Below are 23,739 nucleotides of genomic sequence, written 5' to 3' on the forward strand. Positions count from 1 at the left end.
TTCTTTGAATAGACTGCAGGAGTCCTTTTTCCAGGGATATCACCACATAGGGCCTTCTCCTTTGATGTCATGTTTTTCATTGTGAAATTTCAACTGGTCACGAAAACAATAAAGGTCAAATTATCAACAGGGCAGAGAGTACTCGCGGAGGGCACAGGCGGCCAATGGCAGCTCTGATCTTGTGGTTAGTTCTGTAGCTGCCCTGGGCCCTGCATATGCTGGGTATATTTGGAATACTAGATGCATTCCATACTGCTCAACAGCTACCAAGGATGTGTAGGAAGCCCCAGTTTGCTTTTTGTACCTATTTCTGCTGCTTTATACATGCACAGGAGATTACTCATTTGGAGGGAAAAATTATTCCAGTTGTTTGGATGCATACTGTTGAACTGACTTGCTCTTAAACTAGTAAAGTTCTTCCTGTATCTCCTTCTCAGTGGCACCCACAACCTCTCCAGCAGTATGTGAAACAGTTCACCTGCAGAATGAATGAGTCCTCATCCTGCAAACATAGGAGGTCCCACAGTTTCAGGCAGGGAACAAAACGAGTACCCTGCTGCAGCCCAGCCAGCTTCAGCTTAGAAAGCTGGTTGAGGAACAGTGATCCTAAACTTTTCTCCTTGTGCTTCATTACCTCCACATCTGCCAATAATGTCTTGTGGCTTTAGTGCTTTCGTATCATTTATTGTGACAACAATGATGCCTGCTTCAAGTTTGCCTCTCAGTGGAATAAATAAAAAAGAGCAGATCAGCATGTAGCAGCCTAAAAGTGGCATTTTTTGTATTTTTAATGTATTATGAGAAGACATCCATCCAAAAAACCATGAGAGGGCAGCACTCTCTCTATCATTCATATTCTCTTTCTGATGGGAAATGAATAAAGACTTTCTTTAAGATTCATCTCATAAACCACAGAGAAGTGTTATATATAATTCAGAGCTTGGTTCAATATTCTTTGCAATCAATAGGAATGTTTCCCTTGATTTAAGTAGGTGTTGGACTGAGGCTTCAGTTGTTCAAAATGACATCAGGAAGAACTGTCTGAGTAATTTAAATCAGCAGATACTGAAAATAAACAGTCAGGAAATAATTTTAGTGGTGGTTAACCATTGGAACAAAATACCAAGAATACTGGTGGATTCTCCACTTCTTGATGTCTTTCAATACAGACTAGATGCTTCTTTGGAAAAAGTGGACAAAAGCTGCTGGATTCAATACTGAGGTAGCTGCATGGCATAAAAGAGAAGTCGATGCTGCATCTATGCAGTCAAGATAAGCCACACAGGTTTTTTTATGCTGTTAGTAAAATACCAGTGGAAAAATACCTTAAGGTTTCAGGGAGTGATTTTACAAACAAAATGGGATGCACTTACGCATGATCTTCTCTAAATTCAGAGAATTTGCATCATCTGTGTTACAAGCAGTCAGGTTTGCTAAGCCAAACGATCTCTCTGTCTCTGAAATCCATTCATCTGGCTAATACAATTAACCTAGCCAATGCAATAGCTTTCAGTGCAAAATTTTACATCTGTCTTGTGATCCCCTGACCAATATACAAATATTGTAGCAATAAATGATTGTGGTTTTAAGAGGAATTAACTGCAATTTTTTTTTTTTTTTTAAATTGGAACAGTTTAAGATGGAGAGAGAGGTTTTGAAAAGGGGAGACAGAATTTGTTACCTCCAAATAACTTCTTCAGAAATAACTTAGGTCACAAGAAACTACAGATTTGTTTAGACATCTCACTATGTCACTCCAATGTAGAGTGGCAAGTGTTAATTAGAATTCTTCCTTGCAGTTTCAGCAGAGAGGAGAGTTTAATGAACATGGCAAACAAGATATTCTGTCTATACTGCTTGACATAGTGACCCTACTCCGACCTCCACGGGTTTGTGGTAAAATTGTGTTTTCTTACTTGTTTACTTCATCTCCACTGGTTAGGGAAATTCCTGTATGGCTCTTATTCACTGCGTTTCAGGCATTTCAACATCCCTAAAATGGTGCACAAAGTTTTCCCTGTGAATACCCTTAGGAGGTGCCACAAACTGGTTTCACAGAAAAGTCATTGGGACAAATGCAATGGTGGACAAACACAGCCAACTCAGAAAGAGTGACATAGCCCAGCATGTCAGAAAGCAAAGGACTGCCACAAGGCTTGGCAGTAAAAGAAACAAAAAATATTATTTGATCTATGTCTACTTGCATATAGATGTTATTGGAGCTGTACCTAGAATCACAAAAGTTGGAAAGGACCTCAAGGATCATCTGGGTCACCCTTTCCTGAGAAATGCACAGTCTAGACGAGATGGCCCAGACCCCTGCTCAGCTGAATCTTTACAGTGTCCAAGGATTCCACCGCCTCCCTGGAGGGATTATTCCTCTGGGTGGTTGTTCTCATGATGAAAAATCTTCCTCTCGTGTCCAATAGGAATCTCCCCAGGGACAACTTGTGCTCATCTACTTGCATTTTCTTTCTTTGATACACACTACTTTAAAAGGTTTATCATTGTTTTGGGGGGAAGGAAGTTGTGTCAATATGTCACCTTGAATTAGGACCATCATAAAGAAAAAAATACTAATTTTCTAGTTATGTTGTGATGGAGCATCACATTATGTTTTGAAGACTACTAAAAGGATGTCAGCATTTGTTAACTTGAAATATTTTCACGTTGTTTCCACAACAAAGAAAAATGTGAGGCATTATTTAGTTTCCCGTAACTTGCAGAGTAAAAATGAATTCAGTAACAGGTGAGCTTTGCCCAGATGGCTGCATATTTTTATTGAGAAATGAGGTAACAGGTTTAGAATAGTCCACATTTCACATGAGGGTTCAATTAGCATCTTTTCAATGGCCCTGGGGAACTTTTCTGTGCTGTTCAACTCAATACTGAAGCACCAGTTCAGGGAAGTACTTCATAGAGTGAGCAACCCTATTCAAAGCAGTGGGCTACTAACACACTTCAGAGCTGGACTTGTGCTTACATATCTCAGGAATGAGGAATTGGCATACAATGAAACTAGTTAGTGTGTGTGGGACCCAAACATTATTTAAGTCTCACCTAAGTTTTGATCTGATGTCTAAGATAGTGCTTGCCGCTCTTGATGGGTGTGTGGGATGCCACTGGCTCATACCTGACCTCATCTTGATTTTAATTATTGTTATTTATTCTAATAACAATCATGAGGCCATAGCCCCATTGTGAGTCATGTAAAATAGGCTCATTGTGAGTAGTGTAAAACAGGGAAATAAAAAATGCAAATAGTCAAGACAGGTTTCAAAAGGAAATGTTAGAACACGCAAGGAAAATTAATAAGGTAGGAACAAGAAGCAATAAATTAGCTTTATGCCTCTTCCTTTTTGCATGGAAGATGGGGTAAGGTTGGGGAGAGAGGGGTGAGGTAAGAGAAAGGCAGAAAGGCTGCTTGAAGATGTGAAGTTGGAGATAAAGTATGGAAAAACCCCAGCTCTTCACTGTGGGGCAGGAAATACACTCAGGAAAGCTCAGAGGTCCTTAATCTAGGTTCTGCTCCAAATAAACAGCACAGAATGGAGGGTGGAGAGACACTGGAACAGGTTGCCTAGAGAAGCTGTGGATGCCTCATCCCTGCAAGTGTTTAAGACCAGGCTGGATGAGCCTTTGAGCAACGTGGTCTGCTGGGAGGTGTCCCTTCCAACTCAAAACCATTCTATGATTCTAAGATTCATTCTCCCCTTCTTGTTGAATCCAGCCCCTATTGCTGCATGGCAGGAAAGGGGGAGATGGATAGATAACCATGGTGTCCAGGCTTTTGTTGTTGCCAGAGTGTCTGATAAATCTCCTTTGCCACCCTGCTCATCTGCATGTCTGGCTTCAGTTTTCTTTTCAGTGCTGTTTTGGGAGATCACAGATTTGGACTCATTTTAACAGTCAGCTGATGTATTCAGCGGGGAACTTATTTTGCTAAACAAGCTACAGAGCAAAACACCAAGAAACATATTGCAGTGAAATAAAATACAGCCTCTGAACTGATGCAGTAGTTTTGAATAAATCTTTCCATTGTCACAGTCAGCGCACTAAATGCCAAGGCCTGTCAGCACCACTTCTTAGCTACCTACCCAAGGTAATTATATAGCACTTCTCAGTGCAGACTCAAACTGCATCCCAGTTTGAGGTATTAATCTGTTAGCAATCCCAGTTTATGGCTTTTTACCCAAACAGATTTAAAACAACAAAAAAAAAAAAGCAAGGCAAAAGAAAAATGACAGGCTCCATCTTGCAACACAGTCACATCCCATCTCTGCTTGCTGAGCCAAAATAATTCGGAGATCACTGTAGACGTCCTGCTGAGAGAGCGTGGGCGAGACGGTGCCACAGCAGAGCACTGAAGTCTGCTCTTTCAAGAGCTTTACTCTGGGCCACTCATCCTTTTGTGGAGAAATGGCCACGGGGAAGCAATGTGCAATTTCTCCCTTCTCCTTTTACGTCCATTCTCCCAGACAGTCCCAGTCCCCCGTGGGCATGAGGCCGAACATTCGATTTAGCAAACATTTGCAAACAGCCCCTACCACCCACATCTGAGGCTTATAAATAGTCAATCTGCTGTGTTTAGTTACAGAACTGTGATGCTTTTCATCCCTTTCACAACTTCAAACTTGGCATGTGAGCAGGAACAGCAGTCACTTTGTCTTGGAGCTGCTCAAGTCTCTTACAGAAGAGAGGCATCCAATGCACGTTTATGCTGAAGTTTTACATCTGTCCTGGGTGTCTACCTAAATGTGTTTCCACTCTGAAGATGCACATTCATTTGATAGGCAGAATGGGAGGGAAAATAAACTCTCATTTTATGAGAAATATGAAGTGGGGGAGCAAAAAAGGGGATGTCTCTGATAGCAGTCTTCTGCTATTGCAGGCCAGAGGAGGTCCCTTCCAGCCCAGACCGTTCTATGATTCTAACGAGATCTCTTTCACAAAATTAATGCTTTAGTGGAGAAAAAAAATTCTGTTCTGATATCAGTTGGGCTGCAAACTGGGTCCTACGCATCTCACTGACTTCAGTCAGCATCTCTGAGTTCTGAAATTAGAAGAAAAAGAAAAGTTCTTTATGGCCTTCTGTGCAGAATAGGTTTAAATAATTTAAATATTTAGGCTTCCAGAACAGATATTATATTTGTGGGGGTGGGAAAGCCCATTTCTTTATTTTCTCAGTTTTATTTTGTGTTTCGTAGGTGGCCCTTTTCTGTTCTCCTCCTGCACTAATGGTCCAAAATTTGGCCTGGAAAATTTATCTGTAAAAATATATTTACTTTAAGATTCTGCTATTGTGAAGAAATTTCATCAAATTTAACAAGAGGTATTGAGGCAGCTCCTATAAAAAAGTATCATTCTCCTCCAAAACCTTTTAGAATTTATTCATGATAGTCTATAGGTTTCTTTTTTCTTTCCACATGACTATATGGCAAGTATATAATTTTGTGTTAATTTCTAACTCAAAAAGTGTATAAAAAGACAATAATATTCCATTAAATGCTAAAGGACTTTCCTCCATAAGGATATAAGCAAGCCCTACAGGAACTGGTAGTTATGCTGCAGATGGATTTTTCAGGCTTAGAGGGCTTGGGGGAGGGTGTTTGAGTGCATTAGTATTCACTCCACGTTCTTGCCTGCTGTTCCACATGCACTGCTTTTTGCATCCATAAACTGTTCTGGATGCAGGTCAAGATTATTTAAAAGAATTCACAGGGAAAAAAACCCCAGAGCAGCAGTTTCTCTGTATTTCCACATTGCCTTCATTTTCATTGACGTTTACTGTTAGCCTTTTTATAGCAATATGAAAAAAAGATGGCAGAAGCAGAGAAGGGAAAGGCTTCCTCTGATAAGAAAAGGGTTTACATATCAGAGAGAAGTTCTCACAACAAAACTGAGTGCTGTGAGCTTTCTTTGTGCAGTCAATATCAACAATTTAAAGCAGCAGAACTGAGTTAACTGAAATCACACTTTCAATTCTTACTGTTGGTAGTATTATTGCTTTTGTTGTTGTTGCTATTATTGTTGTTGTTCTATTAATATTTGCATTATCTGCATTTACATTGACAAAAGTATGCTCTTCTCTTCTGTGTTAATCCTTTTTTAATAGGATGTACATTCACTCTCTCCCTTTTTATTTCTAATTTTGCAAGTCCTAAGCCAGTCCAGCAGCAGACCTAGCCAAAGAGCCATGTTGCTGTCTCCTCAAGCTCAAATCATAGCTGTAGGATCATTCATTGCAAAGATCAAGTGGACAGGGTCACCTGCAGTACATGGTATTATCAAGCAAGTTTTGCTTTGCTCCTGCAAAAAAAAATTCCACCTTCTTACTAATAGCTTGGAGGGAGGAGTATTTAGTTTCTTGTTCACTGAGACAAGCAGGATTCATGGCCCACCACTGCTTCTCTAGAGTCCTTCCTTAGTGTTTGTTCCTAGTACTGGTGTTCTTGAACTCTGATCCAAAAAAGAACATGGTGACACACAAGCATTTCTCACAGTACAAAGCTGTATTGCCTACTCAGACAGCAGGTCGGAAGAATTCTTGTAGCTCTAGAAACAGCAAAGTGTCTGGAGAGCTCCATAAAATAAAAACAAAACAAAACAAAACATATCAAAACAAAACAAACCCAAACAAACAAACCAGAAGCTACAAAGTTGAAGGGAAGCATCAAACACAAAATCATCCAAATACTGGGAACAGACAAGCTTAGAAGAAAGCTGAGAGTGAACCTTAGAGTATTTTAGAGGACAGAATAAACCTGGATTCAGGGAAGAGCTGCATCTTGCACACACACACACACACACACACAGACAGAGACACAGAAGTCAGTTGTTCAATGCTTAGAATCCTCATTGCATGAAATATAGCAAACACACAGTGCCAAGTGAGGCCAGTATGGTAGATGCAAAGTCTTTAAATCAGCAGCATTCCCTTCTGGACAATAGTCATTTGTTTCCAGGCAATCTCTGTAAAAGCCAGGTCCCTGCTGGGCGAAGTGCTGGAATTTGTGCTGGTGCTCTCAGGGTGCCACCCTGCTGTGCATCTGGCGATAGAGAATAAATAAGCATGAAGTCGACAGTTTGGCTTCCACCAAAGCTTATAATTTAGCGTGCTTCTCAGCACTGAATAAGAGAAAATAATAGCAATAATTAATAGTTCTTTTAACACAGTGAGTTAAGAGCAGCATGCAATAGGAATGCTAAATCTGGGGAAACTTCAGAGCTGGAAGACAAAGACTGTGCAATGCACTCCGCCTTGCCAAGGAGGGACTAAACAAAAGAAAATGTCTGGTCAGAGGGAACAAAGGAATGTGCTGGAGCATCCAAGAAGGATGTAGTGCAGTCCACACCGGCTGGAATGCATCGCCTGAGGAGGCTGAAATTCCTTCCACCTTCTCCCTCCTCCTTTTTTTGGTTTTCAACTTTCTCTGCCAAGAAAAGGACAAAAGTTTTATTATGCCTGAAGTTTGGCCACAAGCAAAAGCACCTAAAAGGTGCTTCAGAGCATTTAGTGCTATTTCTGCAGGGACATGGCAAGCTTTCTGAGTGACTTCTGCCATCATCCACAAAGTGCTTGTTTCTTCTGCATTACTTCATGAAGATCTCCTTTTTCTCTTTGCTTGCACGACTTCCCTTCCTTTGAAGCCTGAAGCTGAAGAGCTGACATTGTACGTGGAATTTCAAATAAATTCTGATAGCCATTTTGGGGAGGAAACACTGGGTGTTCATTATTGATTTTGTTACTTTCCTGTGCTTGTTTCTGTGTACAGTCATAAGTGAGGCTTTTTGTGGGTGGTGCTGCACAAGGTCCAAGGAAGGCAGCACGCTTTCTTCAGAAACTAAGAAACTTCAAAATGTTTTTAAAAGTACAGCAAGAAGGCAGCAGAGAAGTACGTTCAATTTTTATAATATGTATACATACATATATTACATACACTTACCAAAAAATCCTCCTTTGTGCTAGCCTAGCCTGCCCTTCAGACTCATTTCTCACAGGCAGCAGGTTGCTCCCAGAGTGAGTGTATAGACTAGAAAGTCCCCAAACATCATTCAAGAAAGGTGACTATGAACAGAGGACAGTACTGATGAAGACAGAGGGAGGGTTTGGGGAAAATAGGCAGGCTCAGGCTGGCCTCAGTGGCATAGTGAAGGAAACAGAACCCATGGGAAAAGAAAAATGAAGATAATTAGGAGGGAAATCAGCCAATTAGAAAGGAAAGGATCGTGTTTCTCTCAAAGGTGTAGACAAGATGCTTTAACTCAATTCACTGGGAAAAGGAGACGCTAATTGAGAAATTCAAAGGAGCGTGGTACTCATATGCCAGAGGGCAAGGGAAAAGCAATGCTACGTGTGTCTGAAATTACTGGATTTGTAATGTTATCAACACACCTGATAGGACTGACATAAAGATTGCTGGATATTTGAGCTGCAAGATATAAAAGTATTATACCAAATATTCTTACTGTGGTTGATTGCCTTGATTTTCCTCTCCAGCCTCAGTAAAGTCTAGACTTATGGTTCTTATCTTATCTGTGTCTCAGATTCTTCAGCATTCCAAGTCCCTGCCATACTGCAGAGGTTCACTGTGATAAGAAGCAGCCAAGGTCTTTTCATGGATAACTTCCTTTAACTACTTTCCTGGTTGGAAGGGGACAGCCTAGCAATCCACAGCTGGTAAAACCATTTTGATGTAAATTATACAGGCTGTCCATCCAGCTGCACAAGCCAATAAGTGGTTCAGAGTTGAGCAAACCCAGTGTCTGAGAGGCCTAAATTCAGAGCATGTTGCAAAAACCCTTTGGATGCCCATGCAGAATTCATTGCAGGCCGAGCACAGCGTCACTGCTGGCCTGACATCCTTGTGTATATGGAAAACCAGAAGGAGGGAAAATTGGTGCTATGTTAATACCACCCAAATATACACAATGAAGTCAGACTGAAAGCAGTGAAATTACAGCTGCTCCTCATGAGCTAACAGGGCCATTTTCCTTAACCAGTGACCTTCAATTACAGAGTAGCAAGCAAATTAGGAGAGACAAAAAAGAAAAACCTGTTAGCCAGAAAATCATACTGGCTAAAGCTTGTCTTGTTTCAGTTCCAGTTTCCTTAGCTTTCGGTAAAGTATGTGCTGTCTCTTAGGCAGTACTGGTGTTAACTGGAAATGTTGATTCTGGGAACAAGGAATTCCTCCTTATCAAATGGTTGGGGTTCAAGACTTAGTTTTTCAGAAGACCCTAAGGCTTCTTGAGTGCTTAAGGGGTCTGAATCATTGCAAGAAACTTCCTGATGACACAGAGACCAAGCTAGGAAGAAATCAAGGCCAAAAATGGCCAGGGCAGGAATCACTACATGAAACTGCCAGTTCTCAGTTCCCAGCCCTCCAAGATTCCTTATGCTCATGGTTGTTTGCCTGTTGGTTGGAGTGACTGTGAAGTAGGCTGGGATGTAAATTTACAGTGCAGCAGTTTGGTGATCCCCATACAGAGCTTACTAAACTACAGCCATCTGTGAAAGTTCAGAGTCTGATCCTAGCTGATTCAGGTTGCTTTACATAACCTGAAAAATTCATAAATCCAGATTAGTGGTGTGGAGTGGTATGAATCCGCTTTGGCAGGGCACTAGAGAAGATAGTGTTATCTGCAAGTTAAGGGTGTGCCTACACAGGGAACAAGTACTTTACAGATTCACAAGCTTAATTCCCTAGGTAGGCAAGCCTGAACAGCTAAGAATATATGCCTATTCACACTGGAGCTGGAGGAGATGTTGGCATTTAATTGTTTATGGCTAGTAACTCTGTACGCATTCTGTGACTCTAGTCGAGACCATCAAATCCTATAATCCAAATCAAGTCCTGCTTTGACAGGACAGGCTCCATCTTTCCTTCTCTGGATGCACAGTTTGACAAGTGTATGCCTCAGATTTGCAAAATTAGCCAAGGTCTCCATTAAAAAAAAAAAAAAAAGAAAAGAAAAGAAAAAAGAGGCAAAGTGGCTTACAAGACAAAACAAGCCACACAGTTAAAACAAAGATAACCACTTGGGTATACAATCTCTTTTGACAACTTTGTTAGCTAAATACCTTTTCTCTTTCTTCAATATATGTAGGCATGAAATCTTTTCCTGAGGGTTTCTTGAGTTATATGAGAGGAAGGGGATGGGGAAAAGCCTGCAGGGGGTTTTCACCTACTTTGGCAAACTGTGAAACACGCTTTCCTCCTACCTGCACCACTACACTGTCTGCAGATTAGCAGGTTTCTTTAAACCTCCATTTACAAAGTTTTCCCAGGATAGTTCATATCATCAACTCTTACAACTTAAATAGAGAGATTAATTTCTAAGACAGGGCTGTTAACAGCATTGCCAGATTGTTTCCTTCTTGCAGCTACTAATATGTTTGCTTTCAGGGGCAGCTGATCTTTTTGAAATCTCTCTTCCCCTTAGTTAGAGAGAAATCTGTTAATGACGAAGCTCTGAGTGTTCTCTAAAGGCAATGTGTGGTGAACTCTGAGTCCCAAGCCTGAAGCCACAGTCTTCCCACTGTTTGCTGCTTGGGCTCAATAAACATCACTGATATATTGAGATGACTCAGATACACAGTGTTCACCTGCCAGTACCAACTCACTGGTCTGGACTTGTGAGTTTTTCCAGATAGCAGACAGACTGAAAGAGCAAAGCCATTTATAGACCTGGTGATTATAATGATGCATGGGAACAAAAATAGATTTATAACAATCATAACATCGAGGACAGCAATACAAATAGTGAGGATAAAAAAACAAGGAAAGATAAATATCTGTCTGGAAATACTGCTGCTGAATCAATAAACTGATGTACTACCAAAAGCATGTCATTACAGATTGAAAGCAACATGGTATCAGTAACTTTCAATCTGCCCAATGAAAGTGGTCTTTTCTTTTTTCTTCCAGTTTTAGGCACTGTTACAAGTTGCAATGCAATGAACCATTTCTGTTAACTAGAAGGCTGTTTCTGCATCATTCTTAACTAATGATTTTTAAAACAAGATAGACATATTCCTGTAACATAGTACAGACTGCTTAACGCCTATATTCACAAATTTAGGTTTGGTAGTATAAGGCATCCTGATATTTAGGAATAATTAAAGGGTCTTAACTTTTAAATAATAACCTCCGGCTGTGTCCTTTCCCTGTTATGGCATCTAGTCCCAAACGTGGTTCTTCTAAACACTGCTGGGAACAGCTTGGTTGTAGCATGGACAAGTGTTTATTACAGGGTTTACTGCCTTGTCCTATGATCCCATGCTCTGCAAAGCACATCTTAACTAATTCCCAAAGGCAAAGTGGCAGTGCTGTAAAGCACTTGTGAAAACACTCAAACTACAGTTTAAACCTTGTTAAAGCACAGTTCTTCCCAGAAAAGTGACACTAAAAATGACAGTGTGGGATCCTGTATTTATTGTCTAGTTGTGATTTCCAGATCAAACACACTAAGTACAACTAACACCCACAGCCAGCTCCCCAGACTCTGGTAAGATCAGATAGTTGAAACTTTCATATTCATTGTGATTAAGATTACAGTCTCCTTAGCATCTGCCCAAACCTACTGTCCTCACCAAAACAGATACATCTTGAGCTTCCCCCTTTCATTTAGCTGAATGATCTCAAGGAGGATGTTTTCTTCTCATTAACCTGTATTAGTTTTTTCACTCCTTATGGGACTAAAGCATCTTTGCAGGCAGACCAGCAAATCTAACTCTGAACACAAATACACAGAAAACTGCTCTGATGAAGAGGATGCCACTTCTTAACCATAGCCACACTTTCAGCTAAAGAATTTTAATAGCTTTCTAATTTGTTTTCTGGGGTGTATAATGGCATAACATATTTCAATCTCTACAAAATTCTGATGAACAATATTCTCTATACACACTGACCGGCTTAAACACAGGTTTATGAGCTACATTTTTATTTCTCTGAAGAGCCAGCTGTTGCATATTTATGGCTAGCACAAGCAATCAGAAGATGCAGCCTGATCCAAAGCTCATTGAAATTCAGTTACACTGTTCAATTAACCATAGGGTTAATTGCTATGGTTTTGGTGCTTTTCTTTATGCTTTACCTGAGTGGGAAGAAATCAGCCTCACCCACCTCCCAGGGGCCTCTGAATCAACCCACACTGGAGCTTGCTGTTTCCAAACAGGAGAAGAGACACATTGCCAAGTCCAGTTTTTGGCCTCTGAGATGATAAAGCTAGTTTGGCTTTAACTTCTGCTGATGGAACTGCTATGGCTTTCAGGTTGACACTTAAAGTTGGCACCTCTATGGAGAATACCTTAGGCATGCATAGTTATCCTGACATGGTCAAAGATGGCCATTTGCAAAACAGTCCCTCCCCCTATATAACAATGAGAATGTAGAAATGTTGAGGTAGGTCCTGTTTATTTGCACTACTGTCCTTTTGTCTGGGCAGTATGTTCATAAAGATACATAAGAACAGATGCTAAAGTAGTAAAAGGCTCTGACCAGATTACAGGAACAGTTACAGCATCCATTCAGGGTGCAATACTAATTAAGTGGTGACTACCCTCCAACATGTGCCAGCAATACTACCTTGGTGGTAGGTTTTCATTCCAGTTTCCACATCAATTTTTACAAAGAACTCATCACCAATTCAACTTGCCTTGCATTTTTATTGTCCTTCTGAGTGTATTCAGCATCTGTTTCAATGCTAGGTTATGCCTGATGGGTGTTCAAATGGTTACAGATGTGTAAGCAGGAATGTGCCAGGCTGTCGGCCGTCCTTGAAGATGATGGTTTCCTGACTTAGCATAGCTGAATTTTTGTGAAGCAATATCCAGACTTTTTCCACCGCACTCTTTTGCCAATCCTGCACAGCCTTGTGACTCAAAGGGGCAAAACTTCACAACCCAGAGCCAATGTGGGCCCCAGATTTCTAATGCTCGAGAGCTGGAATAACCAGAGCTGAGGTTTTGGTCTGGCCTGTGAAAAGGGAAAGAAAACCATCTGCGAAAACTGGAGGCAAATTTGGGTTTGGCTTCTACCCTAGGATCCCACAGCCTCCCATAATCACTTTCTGAGTATCTGCATGTTGGGAGAAGAATCCTTTCTCTGCACCTTTTCTTGGAAAGCCATGCTCAGCTTCATGCCTGGTACACACACAGGTTCCACAGGACTTTGGGGGAACCCTCTGAGCAATTCAGAGAGACAAGACCAGCAGGGTTTGATCCTTAGGGCTTTAGAAAAGTGTCCTTTTCTAGCTAAAATTTGGGGAAGGAAGAGCAGACTCCTGAACAGGGCTTGTTCTGTGGGCAAAAAAACACCAAACATCATTGGAAATTCACAACCACACATGCAAAAGATGCATATAATTCCCACAGGTCCCCTCCTCACAAAGCCCCTCCTGGGCTGGTGCTGGCTGGTAGGTGGCCTGGGCATCCAGACACCCCCCATATCATGCAGGCCAGTCTTGGCAAGCAGCACTGCAGCCATTCCTTGCATTCCTGCCTCAGCGGAAAGCAACAGGGATCCTCCTTCCCTTCAGCCTCCCCCTCCCTTGCCTGTGCTTCCCAGCCGGCCCCACTCCTGGCGAGCCAAACGGTGCCCTCTTCCTCCCCGGGAAATGGCAGCCCCGGCTGTTGCCGAGGGGGGCAGTGCTGGCTGCCACAGGGCCCTGGGCTCAGCCTCCAACAGTGATTTTTAACCATGCCCCCTGGGGCACCGAGGGACCTGCTGTCGCCCCGGGGTGTGGATCTCCCCTCCAAGCCAGCTGCTCAGGGGAGAGGAGGGGAGAACCGACAGCCAGCCAGAGCCAAATAAAACCCTCCCCTGGCCAGCCCCTGATACGCCCTTCTGCATTTTTCCATTTTGTGGTTACAGCACTCAAAGGGTTCCATTAAGTCATCAAGTTTTACAGGTTCCTTGAAAAAAAAAAAAAAAGAGCGGGGGGGGAGAGAGAGAGAGAGAAAAGTTTGGTCATAGTAAAAAATGAGTGATCAAAGCTGAGCCAAAGCTTCCTGTTACACCGGGACTATATATATATCGTGTCTTTAATGTTGGGGGATGTAAGCAGGCTGCTAGGAGACTGGAGAGGGAGCTGACTCTCTGCCTGATTTCCCAGCTCGCTGAGGTTTCTTCCACCGACCACAATGAACAAGTTCCTGTGCTGCACGCTTGTGGTAAGTCCCTTCAGAGAGGTAGATAGGCTTTAAGATGCACTACAGCCTCAGAGATCAGGCTGTAAAGACACACGGCTTTTCTTCAGCGTGTTCTTTGGTTCGTTGTTTGGCGGTTTGTAAGTTGGATTTTTTTTTTTTGTTACTGCTTTGGGTTTGGGGATTTTTTGTCTTCTCTCCATTTTCTTGGTAAACCCTTTTCATTTCATCACATCGGGCTTTCCTGGTGAGGTTTAGAGGGGCATGAACACATTCAGCTCCAAGGAGGCAGCAAGGATTTTCATCCTGTTCTTAAGGTAGTGTCATGATTTGCTTTTCTTTTTGCCTTTTAAATTATCTTCCTCTCTCCTTTTGTGAGGCTTGATCATACTGGGCTGACACACAACATGGTATCTAGGAGTGAATTTAGAAACTGGAGGCTGGGATGCTTTGTTTTAATTTGCAAAAACTCCAGCCCTGCTTGTTTCTGTAATTTCTGCTGCAGTGGAACTGGTCAGTATCTCAGATATTGGGCTGGCTTTCTTACCTGGGAAACCCACTAGAAACTCCAGAAAAAAAAAAAAAAAGGAAAAAGAATAAGCACAAGTGTGTGGTGCTTGTTTTGGCTTATAAAATTCAGCTTCATATGCAAGAAAGTGATGAATTAGTAGCTGTGTCAGTAGCTATTACAGAAAATGTTGTGTAATTAAATCTGGTATAAGCCACTGCTTTAATAAGTTTTTGTTTACTTGATAATTTAGAAAGATACTTCCAGATGCAGATGTTAGCAGTGCAGTAAATCTTTCAAAAAATGTCATTTAATCCTGTATGGAATTCTATATGATTCCAGATTAATTAAAATCTCTGTACAGACAGATACTGCATAAAGTCTATTTGGAGGCTATTAGTCTTCTGGATAAGAAAACATTTGAAGAAAAGCATTTAAAATAATATTCAGAGCAGGCTGTGGTACATGCCTGCACAGTAACTTGTTCCTGGGTTGTTTTGGTGAGTACAGTAGCATTAATGTTGTGGCAGAGGGTTAGAACTGAATTCCATTTATTCTGAAAGCTCTTTATAAATGTGAGATTTCCAAGATCCGATGAGTAATGCATGTTTATTACTCCCTGTGCAGCTTTCTGAAAGAGCTTTTTGAGGGAGGGAAAAAAATAAAGATTAATAGTGCAAGGGAGGCAAAAATTGCCAGGCTTGTGGTTCAGCAAACTGAAATGCAGGACAACTTTTTCATTGCATGAATGATATTATGCCTTCTTTGTCTATATGAAAGCACAGGTAGTTCATCTGGGAATTTCATCATCAGTCTGTTACCAGCTTGGCTTCTTATCTGTGGCTGTCATGAAATAATCACCTTGATATTTTGATTTTGATCAGTGTAATGTGCCTTGTTCATGTTCTCCCATAAAGTAATAGTGTTTGGTCAAGTTCATCCTGATCCTCTGGCAGATGAGTCTTGGGGCTGAAATACAGCAGTGGCAGGAGTATATACTCGAGCTGCATCATTCTACACTTTTCCAAATTATTATTATTTTAAAAGCAATAGACTAACAGTAGTGATTTTTAAGTACTACCAGTGAAGTTTAGGTACTGTCAGATGTGCTGGAGCTCAGAAAAGCTGTAGTTGTAGTACCTATTGGAACACTTGTAGGAGGCACAACAGCAGTTCAAAGTTGTGTGCGTTTGGCTTGCATACCTTAAACCTAGTTTGAAGACACCATAGCTAAAAAAAGCCTCATTGGACATGAGGTACATTTAGTCTTGGCCTCTTTCTAAGGTTTCAGAAAAGGGGAGTTGCTGTGGTGGTGCATGCATGTATGTGTTGCTTGCTGGAACATTGAAACTGCTTACAAACAGAAAAGCATTATGAACCAGGTCTGAATTGAAAGCAGTTCCCCAGAGCTGGATGTTGTTACTTGTCACGTAACTATCTCGACCCTTAAACTTGACCTTTCTCTATTTTGATCTCTGGGTGCATGTGACACGCTTTTTCTGGCCTGCCTGTTGGGTTTGCTGTGTGTAGGCAGCAGTGGCTTTGCAGCCCGTGAGGGTAGGAGTTATCTTTCTGTCTGACTTTCTTTCTGTCTGTCTGCATGTTTGTTGGGTAAAAATAAAACACCAAGGCTACCAGGAGAATTTTTAAAATATATTGTAGCAATTTAAATAACAGCCACTGCTCAAATCTCAAAGAAACATAGTACTGGGCATACTGTTTTTCTAGCCATATGGTCAGTTGTTAGCAAAGGCAGACTGCAGTCATGGTGGTAACATTCCAGGCTTGGATTAGCTCTAAATCTCCTTCTCTGGAGACTTTCAGGACCTGTCTAGATGTGTTCCTGTGCAACCTGCACTAGATTCCATGGTCCTGCTCTGGCAAGGGGACTGGACTCAATGATCTCCAGTGGTCCCTTCCGACCCCTAACATCCTGTGATCCCATAAATTCTGCTGTCACTCTGGTGAATAGTGTTTCAAAATACGAGTTATGGGTAAGATGCATCTTTGGGAGAGAAGCCTGTTAGTCTTTCCCACTCCACAGGCTTCACAGCAAATGTAACTAATATAAACCAATTTAGTACTTCTTTGATACAATGTAAAGCTGCTTTGCAGCTGGATGTCATTTTCCTACCACTGAAAACCAATCAATAGTTTAGATCCCTTAATTTTCTTTGTGAATGACGACTTCCCAAAGTCTCTGTGAGATCTGAATGGATTACTTTACTGACAGAGAAATGAAGACAGTGGTTGATAGCATCAGTTTTACATACAGGTGGCTCAGAAGAGTCACTACTTACATTCCTCATGTAAAAGAGTAGCCTCCACTTTATAAAGCACCTTCCACACAAAAGTAGGTCCCATTATGTCCAAGTGAGTGGACTGTATTGAAGCAGTTGGCAGAATGCTGAAACAGCTTTATAGGCTAAACTCCAGCCACCACAAATTACTCAGTTTTAGCTTTCATTGTGTACCTGATGCTCATCTGCCTGCAGCTACTCACAGGGTAAGAAGTGCTGCATAGCTGTTGGCCCAAACAGATTCAATTTGGTGATTGCATGGGGCACCCTAGCAAGATGAGGAGAAAGAAAATTAAGCAGCCCAGATGGAAAGGAGGAATTTCTTCCTAGATATCAAATGTTTTATGATAGTTACTTGCAATAGATGGCCATGGATCTGATCCAGCATTACAGTGTCATGCATTGGATTTTCAGACACTGTTTTGATTCGGCAAGCTATTGATTAGGAGAACCTCTTAAGTATCATCCAGTGCTATGTATTGCCACTGGGATTTCTCTGGGGTCTGGGCATGATCTCAATGAGGCATTCTGCCTAAAGGATGAGGGCAAGTGAGGGCCTTCTGCCTTAGCTTTGTCCAAATACTTTGTGTAGAGAACAAAGCAGGCGAGTGTGTGGTTTTACTTTGAACCCAATGCAAACACCAGGAGCAATATGACAGATGTCTTGAATGATTATTTATCACACAGGAAAATATGCTTTGGAATAGTTGTGGAATGCAAAACAGAAACAGATTTATCTTTCTCAGCAAATTAAACATTCTCCTTTGGTCTACATCCCAGAACCACAAAGCCAAGCTATATAATAATATTTTCATATGCTGAAAAGCCACTTTCTTTTCTCTCACAAAGCAGTGATTTAAGGGGATGATGCTTGAAGGATTTTTACTCTATGTGCTTTGTACTCCAGTTCATTTTAATTCAACAAGAAAAAGCAAATGGTTCTTTGCCTTACATTTAAAGATGAAAGAAAAGGGTGTGCACTTTTTTCATGCCCAAGATCTGAAATGAAATTTTACACTCTCATTGTTTCTCTTTCAATAGCATCTTCTAAGGACTCAGATAAATGGACTGCACATGCCTTTTATGTAAGCATGGTGTATGCTGACATAAAGATGGTATAGAAAAATATATCATCAGGCCTAATGTGTTGAGTGACACAATCAAAGAGTTGCTTTTTAACCTTGGGTAACTAATTTTGAGTAAGTTCCCAGTATTTACTTGCATGAGATGGACTTATGCTAGATTCATGATTCAGTATATACACAGTCTATCCAAATTCCTCACACAGAGATAACAATCCTGAAAGGTACCCAGGATTTGGCCCAAGAAGGTGGATGAGGACTGAGTTTTTCAGTCTTTTCAGCACTGAGCCCATGACACTAGACCTGAATTTCACTCAATATGTTAATAGGTGTAGTTAGCGGTACTAGATTTGATTCTGGGTTTGTTGTAGTTATTTTGTTACTGATTGCATTTCATACTCATGGAACAAAAAACCCAGCCTCTGGGATTGTTTGGGGTTTTTTTTGTTGTTGTTGTTTTTGGCTTTTTTTTTTTTTTAATTAAGCCTTGCATTTCACTACCCTGAGGAAAATCATTGAGTGCACTCTGATCAGACTACCAGTTATTTCATTGAGACAAACAAGACTTCGAGTATCACTGGCTTCCATTGGTGTTGGGATAGAAAGGGTTTACTTAGGGTTTAAAACTGAAAGAAACTGCCCAGGTCTCTTCGGTCTATTCCACAGCTCTTCCAGGAAACCAAATGGTGTATTTGCTTTTAGAAATGCATTGGGAGCTATATTTAAACTACTTGGGTTTCTTGCACCTGCTTTGCAGCAAAAGGCTGCACCTAAACTTCCCCTGATGAGAGAATCCCCTTTTCACTTGCCAGCATTATCCTTTAACAAAGAAAGTTCTTCTTTTCTCTTCACTGTCTATCTGTACTGAATCTATGGGTACTGGTTTGACTCACCAAGCTATTGAACAAGTCGAGATCATTTTCAAGATGAAGCTCTCCATTTGCTTCTAAACTTTCTCCGTACCTCTTTTGATCTGAATTAACCTTTCCTAAACAAAGATGAAGAAAATTTTGCACCATCTTCTGAATGACAAATCCATGACTTTGGCCAAGCTTGTAGCACTGACAGCCTCCAGCTTTGCTTTGTGAGGCATTAAAGGGTGAGCATGGTCATTACCCCTACTTCTGATTTAAGTAAACTTTTTCCTTTAAAACTGGAACATGTCTTCTTCTCTAGCAAGAGCAAAACAGCCCAGTGCCAGCATGATAACAGGGCAAATCCTGCTTTCTGTGAAGCTTTTGGGAAGACCAACATTCAGAACTAGTAAGTTCTGATCATGGCATTTTCATGTGCTCAAATAGTGCTATTTCTTACAGCAGAGATTCAGGTGTTTAGTACATAGCCCATACTTAAGTAAGGGTACTCAAGTCAATCATAAGTTTTATGTGGCTGAGAATCTGCTACCAAATTTAGGAGGAGCAACGTCAGGAATGATATAAAACACATCCAATTACCATTTTAATTTGATTTGGGAACACACTTTTGAAGGACCTCTCCTGATTGTCTTAATTTACTCTATCTTAGTTTGCATATTAGAACAGACCGGGAGTGCACAAAGTGGATTTACAAAAGTAAACTGGATTGATGAAAGCAGATCCAGACATGGACTCCAGAGATGCACCAGGTGCACTGTGACACTAATGCATGCTCAGTTCATGACAGCAGACTGAAGTGAGTCCAAAATACCCACCCTCTGAATCATGCATAATGTGAACATCAGGTGTTTGGCTTTACCATCTGTTTTGCTCTACAAGTCTGCTGTAACAGGTGATCCAACTTGCTCGTGTAAGCACAAATTCAGTGTGTTTTAGGCCAGGAAAAAGGACAAATTAGTGATGTTCCCCTCTAGCTTTTTCTTTTTTGCTGGGGGACAAGAAGAGCCTTTTCAATCCGTTTGTGCCAAGTTGCTGCAGTAAAACTAGTGAAAAATATACAGAATCACAGAATTATCAGGGCTGGAAGGCACCTCAAAGATCATCCAGATCCAACCCCCCTGCCATGGGCAAGGATACCTCACACTAGAGGTTGCTCAGGTTGCTCGAAGGCAGGTTGCTCAGAGCCACATCCAGCCTGGCCTTAAAAACCTCCAGGGATGAGGCTTCCACCACCTTCCTGGGCAACCTGTGCCAGTGCCTCACCACCTTCATGGTGAAGAACTTCTTCCTGACATCCAATCTGAGTCTCCCCACTTCTAGTTTTGCTCCACTTCCCCTGGTCCTGTCACTACCTGACATCCTAAAAAGTCCCTCCCCAGCTTTCTTGTAGCCCCCTTCAGATACTGGAAAGCCACAATAAGGTCTCCTTAGAGCCTTCTCTTCTCTGGACTGAATAATCCCAACTCTCTCAGTCTGTCTCCACAGCAGAGGTGCTCCTCTCATTGCCTTCCATAATTCTTCCTGCATTTTTGCACATCCTCTGAAAACCAGATTGGGTTTACTTTGGCACTTGATGGAGGCTCAAGGATACCTTCTGATTTTCAGACTGTGTATTATTTCAGTTACTTATCTGTGCTAGGTGCTGCATAGAAGTCTCTCTTCTGTCTGCATAGAAGACAGTCTTGCAGATCTCTTACGTGTTGCTAAAGTATCTACAGTAGTCTTATGAAGAAGTATGGTGTTGGGGACTGGAGTCTAGAAAGGTGCTTAACAACATACTGATGGCTATACTGGGTTTAAGAAAAAAATTTATCCAGAACAAATGCCCTAAAAAGCCTCTGTCTATGGCAGCAGACGATAATGGATGCATAGAAGATATGGAAGAAAAAAGCAGAAAAATAGTGGTATATAACCCTCTTCTCCAGATTCAAGCCATTTGTATTGTGATATTTCCTGATCAAAAATTTGTTTGGTTGGTTGTGGTTGGGTTTTTTGTTTGTTTTGTTTGGGGGGGGGGTTGTTTGTTTGTTTGGGGGGGGTTGCTGGGAGTTTTTTTGTTTTGTTTTTGTTTGTTCACTTTTGTTGTTTTTAATGTTAATGGCCCTTTTTATTTTCCTTCCTTACTATTTCAAGTAACATTTTGAACTCAAGCAGTTACAGTATCCTGTGGCAATGAGTTGCACAGCTTATTATACTAATAGGATCATAGTAGTCAAATAGTAATAGTAATGGTGATCTAGCTCTATATTCAAAACATTATACAAAATGTTCTGGTAAAATACTGAGATGCTGATTGCATTTATAGCTTTAGAGTTACTGAAGAATCTTTGGCCATAACTGGTGAAAGAGTTGGATCCTGCACACGTGTGGCTCTGCCACTGGTTGATGCATTACAGCTTCTGTGTGCTTCTGGGAAAGAAGGCAAGACAGCTGTGATGTGCTTTTTAAAAAACCCCACCAACTAAAAACCAAATGCAAAGAGTGGTTGCCCTTTTAGGGATGCTGATTTGTTAATCCTAGTATAGTTATTGGCTATGCTCATTTAGATTAATAGTATTCTGGTTGTCATTAGAAGTTCACAGCTTCCAAAGGCAAAACTTCACAAGGTCTCACATGCATATTGTTCAGGTATTTTTTTTTTTTTTTGCTCATTTTTTTAAAATCAATCCCTCTCAAATGGTGTTGAATTGCTTTCAATTTTTATTGGCTTCCTTCACACAGCTGTAGGTTCTTCATGAAGAAAGTGCCTCCATTTTTCCTGACAAAACACATGCTCTCACATCCTGATTATTGAAATTAAATTACTTTAAATGCTGAATCATCCCCTGCAGCAAAACTCCTCACCTGCCTCATCTATAATTTCCAATGTAAATGGTTGAGTAAGGAATATGGAGCAAATCTTGTTCTTGCTCCTGCATGTTGGAGAGCAGATTTGAACAGTCATTAAACGATCCACTAACCATTCAGTCTGAAAATGTTTCATCAAGGGCAGAGACATGACTGAGAGGAGCAAATTCTACTGCAGTGAAAGCCTGAGATTCATTGTGAGCTGTGCATTGCAGAGGAGGAGAGCTGGAGTTTCTTTCTGCATGAGGATGTGCTACCCAGATGTCTGGTTGCCGTCCCTAGTAATTTTCAGAGTCAGATTTTCATCTGTGGTGTGTATTGTCTTGGGTTTCCACAGACATCTGCATGAAATGTGGGTAGATGCTTGCCTTTGTGCCACATGTTGCACTCTGTTATGTTAGGGTAATGTGTACATCCAGGGAAGTCTTTGACTCTGGGATATTACATTATCTATTACTAAAAAATGCAGAAGAAAAAAATGCAGAAGAAAACCTGACTGTTCACATCAACAATTAATGAGATTACCAGGACTTCCTTATTGCTAGAGCAATACCTGCAGATTTACCAAGGGTGGGTGCATTTTTCATCAGTGGAAAGCCATTCACTATTAAAAAATGTGCTGCACCCTCTTGCTAAATAGATAATTTGAAACAGATTTAGTCATTTAAGAAAACTGGAGTGATACCTGGGTGTCAGTGACTAAGGAACTTCTCATAAGTATAGCAGACCACAAAGAGCAAGTAGGATCTTCACCTGCAGAGAAGTTACAAGGTTTGGTCAAGGGTAGCTAGAAAAGGCTGTGGGGAATATCCATACTATCTGCATTTAATTCTTCAGCCTGTCATAAGTATAGCTGTAAAAAGTGCATTCATAGACAGGCATCAGGAGAATGAACCTTAGAATATTCTCCTATGCTGTAAGAGTTCCAAATTAGACACCTAATATTTCTTTGGGAAAGTGCTGCCATTCGTATTAATGCAAATGAATGAATTGTCTTTTCCAACCTCAATCAGAGTGTGGCTTAAGAAGTGCCATACTTTGGCAGAAGCAATGCCCTTAGATGAAGCCTCTTTAGGAAATAGGGAGTCTGGATTAATAACAGGAGTTAACTCCACTTACACTTTGGGGACATCCTCATTGGAAAAGAGGAAAATACGTTCTTGAAATTGAACTGACAACTCGGTACTAGCTGACTGGGATTAAACTAGCAACCAAGACCAAGTCAGTTTGATCTATAAGTTGAATGGACACATTAAAAAAAAAAAAAAAACAGTCTTAATCCAGAGACAGTTTACTCCATATTTATAAAATGTACAAGTTTTAGCAGAGAAGTGGCACAGAGCCTGGTTCTCATGGTGAGAGTGAGCTGCCAGCAGATCCCATGAGGCTTGCAGCAGAAAAAAAGGACTAAACCTGAGTTACTTTTTGATAAGCTAATGAAATCACAGAACCAGGTTTTCAGTTACAAGATATGGAGGTTACCTCTGCAGAAGGGCAGGATCATCTCAGATTGCTAGATCCTAAATTGCACCATCAAAGCAAACTGTGGCAGGAAGCAGAAGGAGTGCAGCTGTCATGATGTGTGCTGGTACTAAACCATGTCCTCATGACAGTCATAAGCCATAGTTATAGATGGGAATTGAAAGCATGAGCCTGGCCTGTGCCAGCTCATGCCATTAAGTTCTCAATGTAGCCTTCATAAACTGCAATATTCTTTAGCTCTGTCCAAAGATGCATCTTCATAATTGATGTGACTGCCACTTTTTATCCTCAGACCTGCATTTCAGTGTAAGATTAAATGGAAAGCATTAAAAAGTAACCTATATCCTTCTGTCGTTCATTGGTGGTAAAAAGAAATATTGTAAGTAATCACCTTTGAAGGTATTTGAGGTAATGGTGCAGCACACTGGTCGGATTTGTATGCTGAGATACCATTTCTTTTGCATCTGAACTACCTGATACTGAAGGAGTG

At 41.0% G+C, this 23,739-nt stretch overlaps 1 protein-coding gene across 1 annotated transcript in view; it reads left to right on the forward strand.

The window, feature by feature from the left end:
- The first annotated feature begins 14,063 nt into the window (after nt 1-14,063).
- The window catches only part of TNFRSF11B (TNF receptor superfamily member 11b), a 41,998-nt gene continuing 32,322 nt past the window's right edge, over nt 14,064-23,739 (forward strand). Inside the window, 3 exon segments of the mRNA XM_054385280.1 lie at nt 14,064-14,099; nt 14,101-14,118; nt 14,120-14,179. Coding sequence (XP_054241255.1) covers nt 14,064-14,099; nt 14,101-14,118; nt 14,120-14,179 — 114 coding nt within the window.

The sequence above is a fragment of the Indicator indicator genome, chromosome 12 (genome assembly GCF_027791375.1).
Source record: "Indicator indicator isolate 239-I01 chromosome 12, UM_Iind_1.1, whole genome shotgun sequence".
NCBI classification, from domain to species: Eukaryota; Metazoa; Chordata; class Aves; order Piciformes; family Indicatoridae; genus Indicator; species Indicator indicator.